Here is a 24,799-nt window from a genome sequence, read left to right as displayed (position 1 = left end):
AAGGAAGGCATTGGATATCTGCTCATAACGTCATAACGTAGCAACAGCCGCAGCTCACAATTAACAGCTCTCTCTTTCTCTTGCTTTCTCACTCAGGCACACACACACATACACACACACAGAGAGAGACTTTCAAACTTCTAATCATCCACTGTGTCCCTTGTTACTATGTGCAGGGACTGTGGTTGAGATCGTTAGTTATTTGCCTCCTCCCAGTACTCCATACAGCCATCCTCCCTCCCTTCCTTCCTCCTCTCAGTCATTGTTTCCATTGTTGCCACCTGAGCTCCTCTCACCTAAGTAGAGGCATTGTGTCACACATAGTCTATGTTTTTCGCTGGCTGCGTTCATGGGCAGAGTGGGAACTGATCATTACTTTGCAATGGATCATATTGTGCTGCTGCTGATGTATGTTGCTCCTGTGGTTCGATGCTATGGTTCGGGACAAGTAACAGCTAGCTGTGACAGCATGCAACCCCGCCACTCTGGCCTGAGCCCACAAACGAAACCAGCACCCTTCACCATCACTACGGACCACAGCAGCTACAGACTTGGAGAGGAGATCAAAGGTAAGCAGGCTCATCTAAATCTGGAATTAGTGCAATGCAGCTACTATACATTCATTATTAAGTGTATAAATTACGAAAGAGATAACATTCAAAACTTAGAGCAATAAGGGCACAAATGTCCTTTAAATAAACAAATATATTCTCTTAAAAGGTTAGTCCACCCAAATGACTAAGTAAAATTTTATCTCTTTCCTCTAGCTCTATCTCTCCATGCAGAAAGTTGGATGGATTTATTTTTACAGGTTTACAGGTTTTATTTATATTTGTCACTGATTTTGGCCTCCACCACAATACAGTAGAAGCGTATGGGATTTAGTTCACAATGTTCACAGCATTGAGAATTGCCACACAAGACACTGTAGACAGTTTCACTGGAAATACTTTTTTTTTTTAAAGAAAAATAGTCTCAGTGAAACTTTTTCATTTACATAGTGTTTTCTTATATCTATAGACAGCCATTGTTTTACATTCCACATGGTTAAAAAGTCAACTACGAAGATTTATTCACTGTGACAGATTACTTAAGTAGTGCAGAAGCAATTTGCAATTTGATCAGGTAATTATCAAATTATTAAATCAATTAATCTTTTACATAATTTATCAAGTACAAAAGCAAGCATTCTCTGGATATGTCTTCCTCCATTTATATGTCCATTTCAGGCTCTGAGAACTTGTGATGGACATTTTTTTATTCAGTGTTTTGAGATAAAACAACTAAACAAAAAAAAGTTTTTTAAATAAACAAAATGATGTTGTCTTTCCAAAGTAAATTTTTAAGGTTTATAGTGCACCAAAAATGAATGAGCTTTTTTTAATTTTTTGCTAAATATTATGCTAACATAAATTTGTTATATCTGAATTTCTAGTCAGTAGGACTTTCCTGCCTGTAAACACTAAGCTGGATTTTTTTTCCCTTCTAGTTCAGCTCCAGGCTGTGGGCTCCACATCATTCACTGGTTTTCTGTTACAAGCTAGAGAGGTGGGGGGCCAGTCTCCTGTGGGCTTCTTCACCCTGACAGCAGGGGCTGCTCAGCTACTTATTTGCAGCCAGACACCTGTGAGTTTACTCCCATGTAGCAGAGGATAATGTGAACAACATGCAGGCAACACAATATACCATGAGAAAACTTGTGCATACAGTCTCACTTAATGCTGGAATATCTATTAATATATAACATTTTGGTCCACTTGACCTTTATCAATTGGACCAAAATAGTATTCTATTAGTGCCTGATTTATACTACAAAATCACACTATAAAATGCAGACTGTATTATAAAGTGTTACCACTAACCGAAATAATTGTTAATATTTCAGTTAAATGTTTTGATTGAAAAGGAAAAAAAGATACTTCCAATCACAAAAATACAATTTACCATTTTTGTTAAGTATATACATATATGCAAACAGATATATACTTACATATATACATAAGAACAATAAACCAGCTACTACAGGTTACTTATGCATTATAAGGTACAACAACAACAGGCACACATTCAATTGGGCAGTACCTCCAAGTTTGTAAAATAAGAAATAAAGGGTTGCCATTTCTGGAAAAACTTGTGTGTACATCCTCTCAATGTATATTTAATTTTCTCAAGTTTTAGAAAAAAACATGGTGTCTTTAAGGTGTAAATAAATGCAAGGACACTGCACATTTTTCATTAACAAAAATGTTTTTGAGTGTTTTGAGAGTTTGGCTACTAAACCGGTGGCAGAGGTAGCAGAAACCCCCATCTTCTCCTAATCCTGGCGTCACGCTCAACAGCATCGTCAGCCCGGCAAGATGTATCATTATTGCTAGTAGCCAATGACAGCGACTCCAACGATACAAAAAAAGTGACATCATCATCAGCCCTTGGCCATGAGTTTGTTGTTGATCTGGCCAATCACTTTCACAGATCCATGGCTGCGATGAAAATATTCAGCTAACTAAACCTATCGCTATTGGTCAGGTGTCGAGAGAGAGAGAGAGAGAGAGAGAGAGAGAGAGAGACACTGATTGGTCAAGCACCTCAGGAGAGAGAGGTCTTTTGTACACTTTGCAAAAGTCACGCCCAGACTTACACTATTGACGGAGAAAACACTGACATACTTTTATACAAGTTAGAGAGCACAATGAATGAAGGACAGGGACTGCCCCCTGGTGCCCATTCGTGGAACTGGCTTTGAACAAATACAATAAGATATATTGTGTTTCAGTGTTGTCCAAGAGAGAAAAAAGCTGACTTGCCAGCATTTAATGTAAAGCTGTCATAAGGAAGTGCAGGGGATTTTCATGCCAAAATGAAAAGCAATCAGGAAATACGTGAGCACCACATGGGCACACATCAGCAGCAGCAGCTTCAGTGCTCCTGTGCCAACACAGGAAAATAGAAAATAAAATAGACTGGAAGCATAAAAATGGTGATAAACCTTCAAACAGAACATATGATGACCTTATTTTCTCTCTCTCTCTCTCTCTCCCTCTCTCTCTCTCTCTCTCTGTGTGTGTGTGTGGACATTTTGCCTGGTTCTTGCTCTCTCACACACCTTGAAATGGCTTTGTGAGGGTTGGCTTGGTTTTATGGTTCAGGCTAGAATTGGGTTTTGGTTAAGGTTTTGATGGTTAAGTTTAGGGTAAAGGGCTAGGTAATGCATTATGTTAACAAGTGTCCTCACAAAGATATTTGTACAAATGTGTGTGTCCAGAACTCAGCTGTATCCCACAGATCACCATCTGTTAAGACCTCCATCCAGGTGACATGGAGATCAGAAACATCAAGATATGGGAAACCCATTCAGTTCCAGTAAGGTTGAATTTAACTGTTCCATTCTGTTATGTTCTATGCTCCCATGCTCAAGTGGCATAGCAAAATAAGTCATTACTGCTATTCATTACTGACCCATTACTCCATACCAATGTGTTTTCCTTGCTTTTCTTGAAAAGTGGTTTTGGTATCTCTGCAGTGCCTCCTTTGTGCAGAATTACAGGACGTTTTGGGTTGATGTTACAAGTCTCACCCTGACCTTCACTAAGGACAATGCTGGTGGATCTACAAGTCCCTCCAATACAGCAATAACAAGTTCCACCAGCACATCAACAACAACCACAATACTTCAGCCTTCACCACCAGTTGTAAGTAATAATGATGAGTGAGAATGAAATTAGCAGCCTAACAACCAAACTAGCAAGTATTCTTGTGGGTCTGACAGAGCCACAAGCCAAACACAGCATAAAAAATTACACACTACAGTCTTCACAGGTTAAATAAAAACAATTGGATGGAATTTAAAGTTGAGTAGTTAATACTGATTGACTGCTCTTGGCTTGGTTGTGGGAGCACAGCAAGAGCAACCCTTTCAAGGTTAACAAAGATTATCTTGGCCAGTGGCCACATGCAGATCCTTTGGAAGAGTCACATCAATTATGGGATGGAATGCATGTTGGATTGGTTTAAATATGTACTTACTTACTTATTTATTTATCCACCCTTTATCATTGTTACCCTAAGCCCTTATAGTCTGTGACCCTTAAACATACACACACGCGCAATTGGTAGTTATGGTTAAAGAATAAAAAGTTAACATTAATTGCATGTCTTTGAAAGTCACTGACAGTTTTTAATGGTGCAAGGTGAATGCCCCCTGTACTGTACTTTCAATCAACTGAGCAGAGGCATCTAATCGGGTTCTTGTGAATATATTAACATCTTTAAATAGCTTAAGGCCTTTTCTCTGCAGAAGAGTATCTCCAGGGCAGACTGCGGTGTCACCAAGGTGTGTTTCAGCCAGCCATCTGAATGTGATCCTACAGTCAATGCTGACTGTTATTTCATGTCAGCGATGATGTTGTCTACCAGTGATGCAACCATCCGCTATGAGATGACAGGTTCCTCTGATGGATACATCTCTTTTGGATTCTCAGATGATAAGATTATGGTAATGTGAAGAAAAAATACTTGAATCTATCAAATGTCTTAAGTTTATAATAATAGTATAAATGAAGCTCTAGATATACACTGCTCAAAAAAATCAAAGGAACACTTTGAAAACACATCAGATCTCAATGGGGGAAAAATCATGCCAGATATCTATACTGATATGGACTGGGCAATGTGTTAGGAACAAAAGGATACCATATCATTGATGGAAATGAAAATTATCAACCTACAGAGGGCTGAATTCAAAGACACCCTGAAAATCAAAGTGAAAAAATGATGCATCAGGCTAGTCTGTTTTGCTGAGCAAAATGGTACTCAGTAGTTTGTATGGCCCCCACGTGCTTGCAGATCTGGACCAGAGCATCACTGAACTCCTGGACAGTCTGAGGTGCAATCTGGCGGCGCCGGATGGACTGAAACATAATTTCTGTTATGTTCTATTGTATTTAGGTCAGGTGAGTGTGGGGGCCAGTCAATGGTATCAATTCCTTCATCCTCCAGGAGCTGCCTGCATACTCTCACCACATGAGGCCAGGCACTGTCGTGCACCAGGAGGAACCCAGGACCCACTGCACCAGTGCAGGGTCTGACAGTGGGTCCAAGGATTTCATCCCAATACCTATTGGCAGTCAAGGTGCCGTTGTCTAGCCTGTAGAGGTCTGTGCGTCCCTCCATGGATATGCCTCCCCAGAACATCACTGACCCACCACCAAACTGGTCATGCTGAATGACGTTAAATCGATGGCAAACGCCAATCAAGCTCCTTGGTGCCGGGCAGTGAGCACAGGGCCCACTAGAGGACGCCAGGCCCTCAAGCTACCTGTTTGGTCAGAGATATTCACACCAGTGGCCTGCTGGAGGTCATTTTGTAGGGCTCTGGCATTGCTCATCCTGTTACTACTTGCACAGAGGAGCAGATACCGGTCCTGCTGATGGGTTAAGGACCTTCTATGGCCCTGTCCAGCTCTCCTAGAGTAACTGCCTGCCTCCTGGAATCTCCACAATGCTCTTGAGACTGTGCTGGGAGACACAGCTAACCTTGTGACAATGGTAGGTACTGATGTGCCATCCTGGAGGAGTTGGACTGTGTGTGCAACTTCTGTAGGGTCCAGGTATTGCCTCATGCTACCAGTAGTGACACTGACCTTGGCCTAAAGCAAAACTAGTGAAAAACAGTCAGAAAAGATGAGAAGGGAAAAAATGTCAGTGGCCTCCACGTGTAAACCCATTCCTGTTTTGGGGGTTGTCTCATTGTTGCCCCTATAGTGCACCTGTTGTTCATTTCATTAACACCAAAGCAGCTGAAACTGATTAACAACCCCCTCTGCGACTTAACTGACCAGATCAATATCCCAGAAGTTTATTTGACTTGATGCTATACTGTGATTAAAAAGCGTTCCTTTAATTTTTTTGTGCAGTGTATTTGTTTTTGGACACATACTGAATGTGTGACAAGCAGCTGCATTACGCGCAGGATTGTTCACTTTCTGTACCTGGGGATTTAACAGTGGAATTGTGCTTCTTCTAAGATAAATGTAAACGTCTCTGCAGACCTATGCAGAGAAGGGTGTAACGTGCGCAACAGGTTGCAGAGGCCTGCAAAGGAACCAATGTGCGCACACCTCCAAGATCTAAAAAAAACGTTACATGTAGACCTAAATGAAGGATGATGATGTCTGCCAGTCAGTGTTTTAGTCTTAACATCCATATCCTAACACTGTGGTTTATGGCAAAAATTACATTCCTGTGGATTTTCATTATACTGACTAACTGATTTTCATTGTACCATCAATTTCATGGAAAAATGTCTAACTTGGACCTATGCAATATCACAACTGACTGCAATGTACTGAACACATTCATGCTTTCCAGGTGATGAGCCATCAGTGTTCTAAGGATCACATTTGTCATTCCTAAAGCCCTGTCCACTTTCCTGTTCTCAATAGGCTGCTATTTTGGGCTTAAGAGGACAGCAGTACACTGCAGTCACTGATATTTGTAAAGATCTGGGGTTGTTTTTTTGAAAAGAATGGACCAATTGCTTCAGATTGGAAAAAAGTATTTAATTTTCATTTGCACCTTTGTCTTTCTTCAGGGAAACGATGACATATATATTTGTGGCATAGGCAGTAACGGCCTGGTGGGGTTGCAGCATGCCTTTTCAACAGGTCGAACAGCTCCACAAGCTGTTCTTTTGGTACTGAAGTTCCTCTGGAACCATTTGATTTTTATCTGAATTTTGCTTGAAACATTTAATGCTCTTCACTTTTTCTTACACTGAGTGAACTGCATTTGCAACTGTGGATTCAACTTGATGCTGAAATGCTTTCTAACTGTCCATCAGGGGAATGTTTCTGATGTAAAAGTGTCGGTGCGGGACAGGGTGATCAGCTGTTCCTTCACCTCCATGAACACTATTTCTACTCAGAGGGCCACCGGCATCAACAAAACCTACCATCTCATGTTTGCTCATGGACCCAGCAGCAATGGTAATTTATACATTGTAATGTGTAATGTGATATTGTGTAATTGTGCAAAAGGAAACAAACTTTTAATACATGGTATCTTTCAATTTAAGAAGTTGATTTTATCACTATTAAATTTCACTCAACAGTAAATATAACTCCTAATGCTCACAGTGGTATTGGCCTTTGGAAATTCTGTCAAGTCAGGTATAAATCTTGTATTGGAGATTCAAAGTACCCAAAGGTGACTGACAGTTATCTGTTACCTCACTTACATGGTGCCTCAACCTGCAGAAATGTGAATGTTTCCAAAGCCCTGTAAAACTTGCCCTGTGGGCGGTGACTTCAGACCATAAACACCCCAAAACTAGGTCAGTGCACATCTGAGTAGTACATTATGCCTCAGTATTGTGCATCAATTTCTGACAAGAAAGCCCAGATCTTCTAGAACTCCTTCTAGAAGATCTGGGCTGAGTCTTTTGCCAAACCCATCTGAGGACACACATCACATTCAGTCCGTGTTACACTTTATACAAATCATGTAGTAAACAGAAGCTAAATGATATTTTAGACTACACTTTTACCCTTTGAAAAGTGGGGTACCATCTTCACTTGAAGCAAAGTATAAACCAAATCAATCAGTCTTAATCAGAAATAATCAGAAATAGTTAAGCTCTCAATTCTGTTATCTCTTGTTTCTACTTTGAAGGAATACCAGGCAACTTAGCAATAAAAAGGATATTTATTATAGCTATAAGTCTACCAGTAATTGAGTAAATGAGGCATTAATAATGAACACATAACAAAGAATCACATTTGAATCACAAAATGAGCTGGTCACTTATAGAATGATTTATGTATGTATGTAAGTGTGTGTGTGTGTGTGTAGATGTATGTATGAATGAATGAATGACCCAAAGTGGTTAACTGGATGCTGGCCTACTCGTCACTCTCTCAGACATGGAGTGGTTGCCAAGGCTACAATGGTCAGCCAGGGGAGTTGCACAGCTGAGCTAGTGGTTGGTTGTGGATGGAGCAGAGCTGATGTTGATGGTGGCTTTTGCAAGCAGGTAGAAGGGTTGTGATGCAGCCACAACTGTTTCCTGGTGGTTAGTGGTGGTTTGTTTCCTTGGTGTCAGATAAAGACTATTTTAATTTTGCCTAATCAGACTCATTAAATAGTCTTGAACGTGATGTTGCTGGCCACTTGACAACACTTCTTGTACTAAAATTAAAAAATAATAAAAATTGAGTTCCATCAGTTTGGTAAACAATTACAAACTGAGGCTTGTTTAGCTAATTATTTCAATGACATGTACAGCTGTAGAAGAAGGATGCAGAAATAGCCTATTTGAGCAAAAAAAAAAAAAAAGAAACTTGGAGGAGACATAGGACATCCAGTCTTTTTACCAGATTGACCAGATTCAGATGTAGATTATAGGTAGAGAAATATCCTTTCATGTTGAGTTGTACTGTCCTTTGTGACAAGGACTAAGGGTAGAGGATGATCATTCACACAAGATTTCAGCTTATTCACTATTGTCACTCATTAATGATTCTAAACATAAATTGTATGTTTGTGCTGCACATCAAGGAATTATTCCGAATGGTAGAAGAAAGTGAACTATCTAAATGTGTTGTCTAATACTGTTATTCTGTTATAAGTACAGTTAAACAACAACTAATTTAATTGGCAATATGAGAAAGCCTTGTAGTCTAGTGTAATAACTATATGTAGAGTGCACTTAAATTTTGCATTTGTGTCATTTTATCCATTACAAGTCAGCTCAAAAAATTTGAGTGAGAAGTTGAATCTTTGAAAAATGTACACAAATCTCAGAATATCTTAGTCTTTTGTATGTCCCTGTTTTGCTATAATGACAGCATGCGCTTGAGTTGGCATGGACTCCACCGTTTTGCACAAAACCTGTTGACTCATGTTATCCCAGCATGATTTTGACCATCTTCCAAAGAGTTTCTTGCAATGTCATGAAATGCTTGACTTTCTCAGTCTTCAAGGGCCCCCATAAATGTTTAGTGAGGCGGAGGTCAGGTTACTTCAGGTAATTGTCCCCTGACAGTTAGGACTTCTTGATCCTCTTGATATGATGTTACCTAACCCTTCAGGGCTTTGTAGGTGAGGAGTAGGATTTTAAATTCTGTTCTGGATTTTACAGGAGAGGGACCAAATGTAGAGAAGCTAACACAGGAGAAATAACTCCTTTCCCTAATTCCACTTAGTGCTTTCTCTGCAGCATTCTAGATCAACTGAAAGATTATTATGTAGAGTATTACAACATTGTTATAATTGTAATGAAATATTCTAATGAAAAAATCTAACCCCTTAGGGCCGCCAGTGGACATGTTGGGGGGGATGTGAAAAAAAATTAGGGTGTTTGATGACATAAGGGATGTCTGGTAACAAAAAAAAAATCAGGGTGTCTGGTAACAAGATAACAGGATCAGCAGCTAATAATAAGAGAGAAACTTACACCCATTGTAGTCTCCTAAATAAGATATTTGCATCATTCTAAAGTTCTCCAAAAAACTGTAACTGTACTGTCTGTCTTTTTTCTCTCCTACAGGAAAAATCCAGTTCCATGCAGGTACCTTCATTAGCACTGACAAAATAGACATTTCCAGACCTCGGATTATCAGAAAAGCTGGATGGCCTCATATCATCAAAGCACATGGTGAGATCTTGCCCAGAGAAATGTCGACTGCAGTACTAATTGAAATTATACACCCTTTTTTGTCCTCCTGGCAGCATGACATAAGCATTGAGATGCTTGCCACTTTACTTGTCCAACACCTTGACAGCTACTGTATGGTGATAAAATTTTCTGTGAGCAGTCAGGATCCTCAAAGCATGACCCCCCATACCACTCCCATTCATGGGGACATTGCCAAGAAATTTACTGAGCGCATTCATGCTTCTCTGATTGGATATTGCGTGGATTACTGTATTGTTTTTAATACAGGTGTATGTGTTCTGTTTGGGCAGTTAGACTGAAAAATGTGATTAAAACATGTAAGATGCAGTCAGGATGTGAGCGGATAAATACCTTTTTTTAGACCGGTTAGTCAGGATGGCTGTGCGTGCCCTAGATTATACACAGTAGATTATACAGTATGGATGTCTAACAGGGAGACAAATATCTTTTTTGTCTTGTTTGTGTATACAACTTGACTAGCCCCCACCCCCACTCCCTCAGCATAGTGAGCGTCAGGAGGGGTTTGTGTGTTGTTCGCAATCCTACAGCTCTGTATGTAAGACAAAAGAGGCACAAAACTTTAGCTTCTGCTCAGCTCAGGTGCAGGATTTATTCTGCTCCTTGAACATCAGAATTCATCGCCTTCAACTGTAAAGTTGGTTCTGTAACCTTTTAAGCTGTTTGAAGTCAGAGTAATTTTCTTGTTGCCTTGTGCAAATTTTTGAAGCCACCATGCATTATACATAAAGCATAAATTTCACTTGAATGTCACAATTGCGACATTCTAGTAAAACAGAAGTAGATATAGTGCTATATGAAAATGGGAGTGATTTCGAACACAGCTTTAGTCTTGTTTCCAATTCACAAGTTTGTATCATAGGCCATGTCCACAATAATGCTAGGTTTTGTCCACACACTCATTCTCGATTTTTGTGAGGCCGAAGAATTTACATGCCTACACCAAGGGGCCCATTGTCCCATCCAACACAACACTACATTCTTTCTTGATATTTATTTCTTTGGTGCAGTTTCGCACCTTGTTGAAGAGCTTCAGCACAGTGTAAAGGTATTATCATTGTCATATTTCTCTGATTTTTCTTTATGATGAAACAAGGGGAAATTGACATTAAGCCATAAAACTGTTCGTTGTGTGGTTAGGACTCAGCAGCATTCCAGCATTAAATTGTGTTTCAGGTGCATTGATGCTGATAGCCTGGATGACCACAGGATCATTGGGAATGATGGTAGCCCGATATCTGAAAGGAATGGCCAAAGGACAGAATCTGTGCGGCAAAGATGTCTGGTTCCTGGTGAGACCTCATAGTTACAGCAATGTACAACAAAATTAATGTTTTTATGTATCCCACATTTGATCAGGTTGTCTTTTTCAGAAACCTTTGGAAAAGCAAACATGAAAACATAAAATTGTGAAATTATGAAGATATACATTCTCAAAGCAAACACAATTTGAAAATATTAAATATCATCTTTTAACTGTGGGGTAGAACAAAGTCACATTTCAGTGTGCTGTATACTGATCTATTCTGTGTGCATTCTATTCTTATAAAACAGAACAACAAACAAAACATCTGATAATATTTCATACATTGAGTTTAAAGGACAGGTCATATTCTATTCATAAAGAACTCACTTATTTTCTCTATAAAATAAAAAAAAATTGTCAGCTTGGTCCAAGCCTTCCCTCCCAGTTGATCCTGCAAGTCTGTTGAGTGCTCGACATCGACTTATACAGTATCATGCTCTACTGTTTGTGTTCTTCCAGGTCCATGTAGCAGTGATGAGCGTGACAATAGCAGCCACAATCATCGCCTTCATCCTCTCCTTTTCATATGTCAAGGCCTGGTCTGAAGTCAGTACACTAGCACTGCTGGGACTCATTATATTGTTAAGGTTCTATCTCTTGAAACGTGCTGCTTCTCACTAAAGGGCACTACAGTCAGGCAGGAATTGGCCTTTAATGCACATCTTTATTTTGTACTAACAGCGAAATTATCATTCATGTGGTTACTTCCATTTTACTGGTTAAGTGTTAGAGGGTGCAGTAATGAGATTACATTGTATTCTAAAATATAATATTTGCATATTGTAAATAAAATAGTTCTCAGTGTGATAAGTATAATGTCAGTGGCTGTGTGCTGTTTTCAGGGAACCCATCCTGTGTTAGGCTGCCTGGTTATGATCCTCTCGTTCATCCAGCCCATACCGGCTCTGCTGCGTTGTGGACCACAACATCCACAGTATGTACCCTGATGTGTGTGTGTCATTCAAGGCCTTAAATCTGAATTAGAAAATAGATAATTTGCTAGTGAAATGCAACATTTATCACTGCTCTGCTGACCTGGTGTCCCTATCATGCTCCTAATATCCCCACATGGGGGGAGGGCTCTGTTTTCTGTTCTGTTACTTCTTCATTCTAACCACTCTATTCAAAACACATTGGTTACTATATATCTATGATCTGGGTTCAGTGGAACAATGGCAGCCAAGACGAACTGTAAAGATTCAGGGCTTTGCTAAAAATATTCAGTGCTTAAGAACTGCCCCACTGCATCACAGTACCTGTTTAAGACAAAGATGATGGCCATTGGTAGCAGACACAGTCACACAAACACAAGAGTTTCAAAAAATATCAGCTCAAGGTCTTCTAGCTTTTTCTGAAGTTAGTGAAGAAATTTTACAGTCTGACTTTTCAGACCAGGACAGAGCTAAATCAACAAGGACAGCTAGCATTCCACTGAGACTTCTTTATGTGGCTGGACTGTCAGAGCACTTATCCAGTCTTCATATCAAAAGAAGACAGCACTTACCAAGTCCCATTTAAAAATTTAAGATCTCTGCTTGTGCACTCTAAAGACAAGGTGCCCTAGAGATGAGGACTGGGCTAGTTATGACATCCTCATATCATCACAGATGTAGGGCCCTATGATTTGCGCGATCACCGAATCGTGTAATCGGCTGACCAAAACGGAATCCACTCTTTAACACGGAACATCACGGAACCTGACACAATTCCGCTATATTCCGCTTCAAAAAAATAGATAGCTCTAGTCGGCCAATTCCGCGATTCAGTGATCGCGGAAATCATAGGGCCCTACAGATGAAAGCTGTGGAGAACACGACATCACTGAAACTGCAACGATCGTGGACAACAGATTTAATGAATACGAAAAACCAACAGTATCAGCCATGTAATGCTTATGAATGAACACCAGAAATCAGTGGATGACCAGAGAAAGATCAAGGAGGACATTCACATCAGACACCACTGACCATCTCTGAATAGCAATAGCATCTCCCTCCATTTGCGACCACCCATTATCATGTGACCAAAGTTCCATGCTTAAAATTGATCACTGGCAAGGAGTGCACCATATACGTTGGTTAGATTTCTTTTTGACTTGATCCCAACTTGCTCTGAATATCCTCACAAGATCAAGGCAGTTGCAGTTTTTTGAGCCCAGTACTGCAGTTGCTCCTCACTGACCCTGAGGCCTCACAGCATGATAGAAAACACCTGGGTCTCCCCTGATCTGAGAACTCATTGGTTTTAGATGTTGGCTCAACAATGTGACATTTTATAGAAACTTTTCATTTTTTGATTAATGGGAGAGATTTTGATTCTATTAGTCACAATTTGCACTATGAAGGTTTTCTCTTTTCACAAAATAAATATAAAAACCATGTGCCATGGTAATCAGATCTTATATACAGAATTTGAATATCCTACCGTGTCATACAGAAGATAATTAAAACAATATTTATTGACTGAAGAGATAGGTTTGTTAACATTTTATTAAATAAGAATCACACCTAAAGGGATGACTTCCTGTACAGAGGCTGATGGAAATTGTCTTAACTGCAGCTTTTAGTCACTGCGCCATGCTGCTGCCACATACTCTCACCCACTTAAGCTGATTAGCTGATGAGGACCATAAGATGTGGTTTGACAATTAGTAAGAAGACACTGAGCTAACACTGTTTTGTTAAACTACTGTCTCCAAGGTCAAGAGGGAACTTTCATGCTTAAAAAAACGGTTTTCTTTTTTTTTGAGCAACCAAAGACCAGTGCCATTCCTTTAGCGATGACAGTCTTATTTCAGCAGTTGATCATTTAATAATTTTTATCTTTTCTTTGACAGGAGATTTCTGTTCAACTGGTCACATGCTTTAAATGCAGTGGTAATAAAAGCATTAGCTGGTAAGATCTTGTCTTCTGTTGTACACTGTTAAATGACCTTAATATCTTCTGCTTTTGTTCAATAAAAACTGTTAATAAATTATACTACAAATACAATGATAACCCATACTAAAAGTCTTAAAATGGCTGCTTTTATGTGAAATCACACAGTGGCGGCCATTTTTACGGGTCTGAAGTTGATCGACAGCACCCTGGACCAATGGCTGATGAAAGTGATGGGTGGTTTTGTTGGCTGGGAAGCTTTGTTCTACATCCTCTTGGATGTCCATTTAAAATGGAAGTTCAACAGTAAAGGTAAAAACTTTTTTATTTTGTTTTGTACTGTGCTTCAGTAAATCACTGTAATGCGTTGCACAAAAAGGGGTGAGAGAGAAGCCAACTTAGGGGCCTACCTACCTACCTTTGCCTCAGATGAACAGTTTGGCTGTTAACTTGCAGCAGGGGTAGCAGAAAGCCACATCCACTTTCACAGTCAGTCCCTCCTCCCATACAAAGAAAAGAAAGAAAACATCTCTTCCTCCTCCCAAACAGGCTCATGGGGTAGATGTGGAAACAAACCTGTTAAGTCCCATCTTCTCCAAAACCAGCTGGTGTTGGCAGGCCCAACAGCACCAACAGGTTGTAGCATTAAGACTACAACCTGTAGTCTTAATGCTACAACTAGTAGTAGATGACTCAAAAAAGGTGACATCCCCTTGGCCATGAACTTATTGAGGTGGTCAACCACTTTCTGAAAACCATGGCTGCTTTAAGAATATTCAACTAATATAAACTAGCCTACCCTCAATGACAAAGTTTTAGTGCGCAAGGGATGAACAACAGGGGCTCAACGCTCTGAGAGGGTACTGAGTGAGAGATGCACATACTTTCGACACTGATTGGTCAGGCATCTTAAGAGAGAGAGGGAGAGAGAGTGAGTACTGGCCTTTCGTACAGCTTTTAGAAGTTATCGCTAGACTTACACGGATAGTGGAGAAAACTATTGACATGCTTTTATAAAAGGGAAGGAGGGACAGTGAATAAAGTGGTGGAGCACTACCCCGTGGTATCCCCTCATGGTGCCAATTCTGAGCATACCAACTAAATTCTTCCACCAACTAGCTTTGTGAGAAGTTGCTACATCACAAAGCTCCTAGAGCCAGATGTTTGACAAAAAAGCATGGATTAATTATGCTGTTCCGCTTTTTGTGGCCTGGTCTTTAGGGTCTTTAGGTTTTGGTGCTGTTGCTGTAGGACCTGTCAGGGTTTGCATCTGCATTTATTGATGGGGTTCTCTCTAGTGTAAGATTTTTAAGGGTTCTTTTTCTGACGACAACATGCAACAAAATTAAATGTAAAATATTTAATGTGGAAAAAAATGTGTGATTGTCTAAGTCCTGCTGCAGCTTTAACATTTGTCTTATCTTTGGATTACAGAAACTTTGGAATCAAAAACGGTGAGATAAAAAATGGCTAAAAGTAAATTTTAAAACACTGTCAATTACTGCTGATTTGTGATGTAAATTGCATTGTCTTATCAGATATCAGCTGATTGCCTGCTGATGGCTGTGTTCTTCCTGGGAAACTTTACCTTTCTGGTGGCATTGTTGGTGGGAATTGGGATGTCATAAGAAGAACCATGATAGAGCAAAAACCACCTACCAGAGCATTTCTGTTATTATGTACAAGGAATTTGCTTTGATCTTTTTTTTTTGTTTGTTCTTGGAATCGAGGAATACCTTTTTTCATGAAATACTATTATTAATATTATATCTAATTTGTAGACCCAACCTCAAAATAAATGAAATAAGACTCACAATTTTATTTATTTGTGTTATAAAGTCTCATTTCTTCTTAAATGTGGATGTAAATAGCTGCACCCTGTAAACCAACTCAATTTATATGTATGTAACCAAGCATGTGCATTTGTATGTAGACAACAATGATCAGGTAAGATAAGCAACTTCTCGCCTATTTTAATAGACTATTCTGTCATTAGCATTATTAGTTATTCTACTCTCCACTCGCTGTAAAGATGGAAGGAGTCTTCGCAATATTCTAAGCAATAACAAAGACTAGGAGAATTAGACATTCAGAATTGAGAGGAATGGAGCAATGCACAAATAAATGAAGAAGGCCCCAATGTGCAGGAAAGCGTAGAATGATGCACTTGCTACTGGGTACTGCTCTAGTGTCAAGCATGTATAATTTTGTTCTAATCTTTTTTGAAAGGGTTGATGGAAGTCAGTTCTGCAAATATCTGCACAACAGAGAAGCATTTAGAGTGTTCATGGGGATCCACCTTTATCAACCCATTCACAATTGAGAGGCTGCAAAAATGAACAGCCAAGAACAAGCTACTCTGGTTCATGCCTATCCACCACCTTAATCACCATGGTGCTTTGAGTTTAATGCCGTGAGTTCCTCAAATGAAATTCTGTATTGGGGTGGAAAGGCACACTACATCCTACTTCCTTAGCACCTAATGTTGGCACTGGTATTGTTCCTCTGGTAAGTCTTCTTCAGTATCCTCCACAAACAGTGTCAGAATATTAAGCTGACAGTCAAACTGTGACTAGGGGAAAACCCCACCCCACATCATCACTTCCCTCCACCAATTTTCTGCAGGTCGATATAGTAGCTGAGAGCACTTATAAAGTTGCAAATGAGGTAGCACAGTATAGCACCCGTCATGTTGGGAAAAGTGAGGTGTGACAATGAACGCAAAGCGGTTTTCTCTGAGCCGAGGGGAAATGAAGAAGATGGTGGGGATTTGCCAGTGAGAGATGCCGCTGATGTCTGGATGTAACGGGTAAGTCTGTGTGTGTTTTTTGTTTTGTTTTTTTATTTTAACCAAAAATAAAAAATTGTAGATTAAAAAATTAGTTTTACCAGTCTCACCCCTTTGAACAAAGAGGAATCTTGAAGTAAACATTTAAAAATTATTATTATTATTATTATTTGTATGTATGTTTACAGAGCTTCAACCTGCCAGACTGGAGCGCATCAGGCAAGCGGTTGAAGACCCGGAAACCCAAACAATCTAAAAGAGGATTTCAGCCTCGCGGATCCGGTTCCCACTTCCACAATTCTCAGCGTTGGAGGGTACGCAGGGCCCATAGAGCGCCCCCCACACTTGTGAATATCAATATCTCTGCAATCTACTGTGTTTTAAAAGAGAAATGGATGAAGAGTTAATAGCAGTTCCTGACGAGTTAGAAGCAATTGTAGAAGAATTGAACAACCTTCCACCTGTTTTTCCTGTTGAAACAAATAAAGTTTAAAATTCTGGTGCATAAAACTCTGGTGCAGAAAATTACTTTTGCCCTCCAACATCTTGTGCTTTTCTCGGCGGCAGCAAACCCTCCAAACCTAGAACATTATTGTCTGATGGTGGGACCCAGCGGTTGTGGGAAAACCTATTTTGGAAAAAGTGTTTTGGAAAATTTAAAAGATCTTGTAAATGTTTTACATGAAAATGTGGTGTGGATTTATACTTCACTTCAACCTATATATGCTGCACTGCAAAAGATGAATAAGAATATTAAATTTGTAGAAGGCCTGCCTGAGTCTTTTGAAGACAGTCTGTTTCCTCCCGAGCAAAGTCATTTGATTATTCTGGACAATGGTATTTTTCAGGCCTCTGACCACCCCGAAGTGGTTAGAATTTTCACGCAGTAGAGACACCACAGACGTATGAGCATCATGATGTTCACTCAAAATGTATTTCATCGAGGCAAATACAGCCGCACCATCAGTCTGAACAGTAATCATATGGTACTCTTTAAAAATCCTCGGGATAAATTACAGGTGAATGTATTAGCTCAGATCTTTCCATCCCAAAAAGCCTTTTTTGTGAAAAGTTTTGAAGATGCAGTCAAAAATCCCCACAGCAATTTAATCGTCAACCTCACACCCACCTGCCCAGAACGGTAAAGACTGAGGACAGCGATACTTCCTGGTCAGTGGCCTTTACGTTCCAAAACCCAAATAAATTCCACCCTCCCCGCTTCTTCTTCTTCTTCTCCTCCTCACCATGTCACACATATGAAAAAGAACGGTTCCTTACTCAAAGCTCTGTACCTGACTATGCCTCAGAAACGCAGATTTTCTAGCTCACTGCTCGCTGGACTTTCTCAATGCCATGTGTGAGATCGTGGTCAATCTTTTGAAAGGGAACATTCCCCTCTCATCTCAACAATACAAAAAAACTAAAGAGACAGAAAAAAATGATCAGACTGCTGGTGGACAGAAAAGTGGGTTTGAAATGCAAAAAGCAAGTGTTAAAGAAGCAGACGTGTGCAGAAGATGAGTTGGACGTTCAAATGAGGGAGATTTTAAGCGAACCCGGATTGAGTTTCTATGAAAAAATTAAAAAAATACAAAGCGCTCCTTCAAAGATACCTCACTCTAATCAAGCAGGGTCAGAAAGAGGAACGTCTAGTGACTAGTGTCTCTGCATCACGACCCCTCAAGAGTTCCCACCTTCAAAGACACGATGGCAACGCCGTCCCTCAAGTGCATGAACAGTTTCATCATCTCAAAACAGATGGCTCTCCCAGCCTTTTGTCAGCCTTTTCTTGTGAGAGTGATTTTTTGTTGGTTTGGATCTTTTGTGTTTGTACCTTTTTCCCCTGTTGGGCGATTCCTGTTTTGCTACTTTGTTCATTAAAGACTGTGTTGCTTAATCTTACGTTTTGGAGTCGTGCATTTGAGTTCTATCCTAGTTCGGTCATGGCACCTTTGGCATGAAGAAGAAGAAGAGAAAAGAAGAAGAAGAAAAGTCTCCATGATGGATTAGACAACCGGAAGAGGGGGAGGGCGAGAATAAAACAACAAAAAGACTGAAAGACTCACCTTCTGTTTTGATCAACTTTTCCCCATCTACGTCTACGGTACATTTTTTTTTATTATGCATTTTACAAAATGAGAAAAATGGGGGAAAATAATCAATAAACAGGATGTCATCATCTGTAGCAATCTTTAAACATTTCTAAAGAGCAAGTCAGGTGGGTCACATGGAGTAGACTTTTGGATACAGCATCTGTATTTTTTCACAAAGTCAGAGACCGTCAGATCATTTTTGGATGCATCCTGATGGTACAAAGACAGCATATGTCGAAATGATAATCTGCAGGTGAGCTGGCAGAGATAATAAACACAGTGTTGCCCGCAGGCGGTGAATAGGGGGTGTTGAAGCTGTCGATTCTGATACAATATCACTGTAGAATGGTCTTCCAAAAACTGTAAGATACTTGAAGGGTAATGAGCAAAGTCAGGGGGCAGACCGTAAGAGTCAAAAAAGGTTTTCTTCCAGAGTCAAAGCCAACCAGTGTTCTCCAGGCATGTGGGAGGGGTGTGTGTTGATGATAAAGTATGCGGGGGTTCTGAACGACAAAGTCAGCAAGGGGAGCTGGCCTGAGGCGCACACGCTGCAAAATTTTATTTTAGTTAATAATAATGCACCAACACCTGTCGTTTAGAGTTAATCTCCAAAATGGAATGAATCTGAATCTCATCTCCAGTCTTAGATTCCCATCGGAAACGGGGGACAAAGCATCGTTGTCTTCTCCCAGGTTGAGATTGAATACAAACAAAGAGTAACTGTCGGTCAATTCTCGATGGTCAATGCTCAGAGGCCATGAACATGTTGTAAAATTCTCTGACCAAAATCCTGTTGTTAAATCGGGGTTGGAAAGCTTTGGGGGGGACCTGTCTGCCGTCCTGACAGAGGGCTAGATATTTCACGTCGTTGTGGACAAAATTGAAGAGTGACAGCTCTCTCATCCCCCTGAAGGCTTCGTGGCGTACCATGCCCAAAGCCACATATTTGGGCACAGCCCCGGGAAAGACATTCTCTTGATAACATACCCTGGAGTTCTCAAGAATGGAGTACCTTACCTTTCAATAAGGCCACTGTGCGACCTAAACATATGGCCGGGGAAATTCTAGAATTCTCTCTCGGGGGGTAATGCAAGTAGGGGTAATGCACCCCCGACTTGAAATTCTAGAATTCTCTAGAATTTGCTGTGATTCAGTCCTCCGTTATTGATCACTATGGAGTCCATGGCTCCTGACGTAACTTTGTAAAAAAGAAAAAAAATGGCTCTTTAGTGTATCTCCTGAAAAGCTGAGCAGAGTTTCAATGATGGATCTGCAGGGTTGTGTGGCACAAGACTGAGAAATCAGTCAGTCCCCCAGAATCCTGTCACATTGGCTGAACATTGTATTCAGAGGATAATTCACGGTCCACCGGCCTACCGTCAGCGTTGGTAATTTTCACATGCACATGTAACAAAGTATCGTTGAGATCCAAATACTTTTCACCATCTCCTGGGAAAAAAACTCAATTGGACCCCTGTCGGTGATGACAGAGAGAGGTGAAATTTCGGTGTACATCTTATCTTCTACAGACATCTGGGTCATGGGGGCTGAAAATAAATCCAGTTCTGCTAGAGTGCATTGGGGAGATTTCTGATGTAAAAGAGCCATTTTAAATTATTATTATTTTCCCCCCAGGCATTTAAAAGATGTCAGACTTCCTTCCCTTACGCCAGCTTCTAGCGAGTGAGTTTGTCTTTGAACCCCGATGCGCTTTTTTAGATGCACTGAAAACATGTTCTCCCGGTGGTCTCTTCCTCAGTCTGAGAGATAACATTAAAATACCGCCTGATCCCTCTTGCTTCTTGTTATTGGCTAATTTCCCCACCGTGTGGCTGATCACATCCATTGTGATGTGGGTAACCACTGATTTAAGATGAGGTTTAGCGATGGCAAAACCTCTTTTGAGTAGAGGGGACACGAAACTAAATAATTAGGAAAATATAGAGCCTATACCACGACTGTACATGACAGGTGCTCCGTAAAAACCAGGTAATGCACCCCCGACTTGACTTTCATAATAAATGACAAAGTGGTGAGGATGCTCTCTCCACGGTATCTGAGCCATGGCTTTTCTGTTGAAGCAGACCGTAGCCGTCACGGTCTGATAGATACTGAACGAGGGCTGTGTTGAGCGGAATAGTTATATAGAGAAGATATTTAACACCAAAAGGTAGCTTTCCAATTTTGTCAATTCAAAATAAGATCCGGCCGAAGATAAGTTATACCAGGTGCGGGGGTAAATGAGAGACCTACTACCCAGTCTCCGCTCAGTTCGGTAGGTTTTGCCAGATCTGTTGTGTAACTAGAACTGGTGTTATTTCTAAACATTTCCAGACTGGCTTTGGAGGCCGGGGGGACGTAAAACCCATCTTGGCTCGAAGGGTCAATACTGAGCAATTGATTAGGGGAACGAATAATGAAAGAGGCTTTGACCCAACTGTTGAATTTCTCAGCCCAGTTTTTCCAACGTACTAAAAACTGTTTTACACCCTTGAAGGTACGCCATTTCTAAATTTCTTCCACTCGGTTTAGCCATTTTTACTTTCTGAAACTCTGCTTCATAACACGATCCCTGGATGGGTTCCCCATCTGAATTTTTGAGTCTGTAAACAGGAGGGGTGCGAGGTATAGGTATGGTCTGACACTGTAAATACTTTGTCGGCGAAACCTTGTTAGTATTTTGTAATCAAACACCCCTCATCGTTTGGATATTCTGACCAGTTCCCCCTTCTTAAACTTCATCTTTGGAGCCTTTTGGTGTCGAGAGGGAAATGTGCCGTATAAATTTTGAAACGTTTGAAAAACTCTGCAGCTTTTCCAGCATCCGGCTGTCTTGGAAAATAGATTCAAAGGCTGACACTACTGCATCGGCCATCTTTTTCTTTAACATCTGGACATAGGTCTTTTTGGAAAATACATCAGTCACGGTTAATAAATACTTGTACCCGTCATGTTCGGACAGAACCTGCATGTCACAAAGGTCGGCCTGAAATTTGTTTCAAGGTCGGGGGATAATCACTCTGTTTCTGGGAAAATGTATTCTGGAGGCTTTGGGCAGAGATAAAAACTCTGACGTCTTCAGCTTTGACTTTTTCTCCTGTTTCGTCTTGCATGGCTCTGCAGAGTCAATCTACTCCTCCAAAGCTGCCCGGATGAGCCGGATTGTAATAAACTCTTTTCATAACCACAGTCTCGCCCATCCCTCCCTTCTTCAGTAGGGATGTTGAAATGAATCAACAATGAGGCTAGAGTGCTTTTTATTGTTTTTTATTTTTATTTTTAGGTGCATACATGTTTTAACAAGATATACCAAAAGAAAATAAAAGAAGCTAAATACAATGTTTGGAGAAATAACAAAAAATAAAAAGAGAGAAACTAAATACCTGCGAATTTAACTTCTTTAAAAATATTTAAAGCCAAGCTTAACATGGAGGGATCCGAGTGAGTGTAAATGATGTAGTGTAATTTCACCAGTTCAGCGGTGATAGACAGAGGTAAGTTGTTTTGCAGCCAGTAACTGACAGCATCCACAAACAAAGCATACATTCTGAACAAATGACCAGGATTGATATGGAAGAAAGAGTCTCTAGTCCATTCTTTCACAATTTTTTCCAAAGTCTCTAACAAACCACCTGGGTTGATGCAGACAGCACCATGTACAACCGTCTGCCAAGGGGTTTCAACAGAACAAGAACAAACATTGTCCAGAATGTTTTTCATTCATGTGATTTCTGCTACAAAAACCGTAGAGTCTCTCTGCATTGAAATTTTGTTTTGAATAGCTTGATCCAAAAGATAAATTAACTGAGAAAGGACTGATAATTCTTCCACAAGCCTCACAAATTTTCTCCATTGATTACCCTTTTTTTTTCAACAAAGGGAAAAAACTTACTGATCGTTCCAGTACTCTGTGACTGCTCGCAATTGTCCAAGTTTCACCATGTCCTCTCTGATCAAGTCATCGTACATCTTGCTGATGGTGTTGTAGATTTTACTGACGGCTTTCAGTTCGGGTAAAAGGGTCTCTACCATGCATCTGATTCTCTCATTGCTGACTCGGATGTTGCATAAGGTCAGTAGACGTTGAATGGAAGGAATCAATCTGGGAGTACAAAGTTGCTTCATCAGCCCACAGTAGTTGTCCCGGTAAAAGCCATCGTCATGTAGTTCCAGACACGGATGGTTAGGATGGTTGATCAGACACCCGTAGCAGTTGTCATGTCGGTACTTGCAAAGAGTCAGGTTGAGCAGATGGTACAAGCCGGATTTTACAGGGAGGGAGGCTGGGAGGCAGGTACTGGGGAGTCCTCGGCGTCCTCCATGTCTGAGGCGTTGGAGGCGGGAAATGAAGGTGGTGGTGGGGGCGGCTGTGGAGCCATACCCTGAGTGGTTGAGGCTGGGGATGGAGGTGGCGAAGGCGGCAGTGGAGCTGGAATCTGGGCCTCATCTGTGTCTGACGTAGGGGATGGAGGTGGTGAGGACTGTAGTGCGGCGCAAATCTTGGCGACCTCAATACTGCAGACCCGTTGGAATTGAAGCAGACCCCTCTGAGATCGTGGTTGGGTGAGCAGATACATCGTTCTTCTCTCAGGGACGTTCAGTGTCGAGGGCGAGTCTTTGTAGACCTTCACAGGCATCTTGCTAATCATCGATTATTTGCGGGGTCTTTCGTCGCAAATCCTCACCATCTTCTTCATTTCCCTTCGGCTCAGAGAAAACCGCTTTGCAATCGTCACACCTCACTTTTCCCAACATGGCGGGTGCTGCACTGTGCTGCTTCATTTGCAACTTTGAAAGTTTGTCTTTTTCAGAACCTTTATAAGCGCTCTCAGCTACTATATTGCCCTGCAGAAAATTGGTGGAGGGGAGTGATGATGCGGGGCAGAGTTTTCCCCGGGGGGGTAGAAGTGGGTTGTGGCAAATGGAGGAGGGGGACGTTATTACACATTTGTGATGCTTATTTACAAGAGACACCATTATAAATTTAAAAAAAAAAATTGAGAGACCCAAGGTAGAGGTAACAACGGGTTTTTTCATACCATAGCTGGACTGGGTTCACCGCCAGGTCAGGGGGGTCATAAATTATTTTGACAGAAGGGTGTGCCCTATACTCTCTCATGTCCTCTCATTGTGTCATTGTGTGTTTTGTTGTGTGCATATCTGTTAAATCACCTTTGTTTTATCTGTCTACTCCATAAAAATAACATTAAAATACTCATTATGCAATTTACATTGTTAGTTTACATGGACTGCTGCTAATTAATGGATTGAAGGATGAGGATACCCCTTGGTATGGCACCTGTGGGGTCTCTCCCCACCCTGACCCATTACCACCACTTAATTTAAAGCCAATATAAATTTCAGTATATTTTTATACCATGGTATGTGTTGGTGCTTTGTTGAAAAGTTGAATGACAACTAGCCAAGAAAGTGTAATTTATTTACATGAAGTAACAGTGACAGTATAACACAACCTTCTACCTGTGAGGGATCTGTCTCAGCACCAGTGGATGATAGGCACGATGGATGATAGGCACAGTGGAGTAAGGGGTGCACACATCAGTGTTTCCTTTCAGCAAATGTTAAGGGGACAATACACTGTCAAAGTACAGTACAAGTTTCCATCATAGTTATGTGCACATGCATTCTAGGGGGAACTCATGAACAGATGTGCACATTCATCAGTGTTGAACTGAGATGTAAAATATTTTTATTTTGTTCCTTTTTCAGAAGAGAAGACTTTAAGATGCTATACAAAAGTTCCAGCTGAGTGAAAACTTAGTTTATAATGCAACTAAAGTCAACATCAGAAACAACAAATAACTGACTGACCACCTTCTACTTCTGGAATCATGTATTTATTATAACAGTTTAGACTTATTTATTATTTACACTAGTTTGGTTAAAAAAAATAAATGCACAGCAGGTGTTCACCTTTAAAACGTGATTGGTAAATTAGTTAGCAACTGTGTGTGTGTGTGTGTGTGTGTGTGTGTGTGTGTGTGTGTGTGTGTGAGTGCGTGTTTGTGTAGAAGAGTATTCTC

At 40.6% G+C, this 24,799-nt stretch overlaps 1 protein-coding gene across 1 annotated transcript; it reads left to right on the top strand.

Annotated features, from left to right (window-relative positions):
* The first annotated feature begins 349 nt into the window (after positions 1 to 349).
* zgc:163022 (putative ferric-chelate reductase 1) lies at positions 350 to 15,502 on the top strand. The gene is made up of 15 exons (XM_041066078.1): positions 350 to 569; positions 1,490 to 1,626; positions 3,263 to 3,360; positions 3,521 to 3,689; positions 4,295 to 4,492; positions 6,590 to 6,691; positions 6,839 to 6,983; positions 9,545 to 9,652; positions 10,868 to 10,983; positions 11,457 to 11,543; positions 11,840 to 11,931; positions 13,834 to 13,892; positions 14,043 to 14,186; positions 15,309 to 15,328; positions 15,413 to 15,502. Exons 1-15 carry the CDS (start codon positions 350 to 352, stop codon positions 15,500 to 15,502), a joined length of 1,785 nt encoding a protein of 594 aa, XP_040922012.1.
* The last annotated feature ends 9,297 nt before the right edge of the window (positions 15,503 to 24,799 follow it).

The sequence above is a fragment of the Toxotes jaculatrix genome, chromosome 20 (genome assembly GCF_017976425.1).
Source record: "Toxotes jaculatrix isolate fToxJac2 chromosome 20, fToxJac2.pri, whole genome shotgun sequence".
Lineage (NCBI taxonomy): Eukaryota > Metazoa > Chordata > Actinopteri > Toxotidae > Toxotes > Toxotes jaculatrix.
The sequence above is the reverse complement of the archived record's forward strand: the minus strand, read 5'-3'. Positions and strand labels throughout refer to the sequence as shown.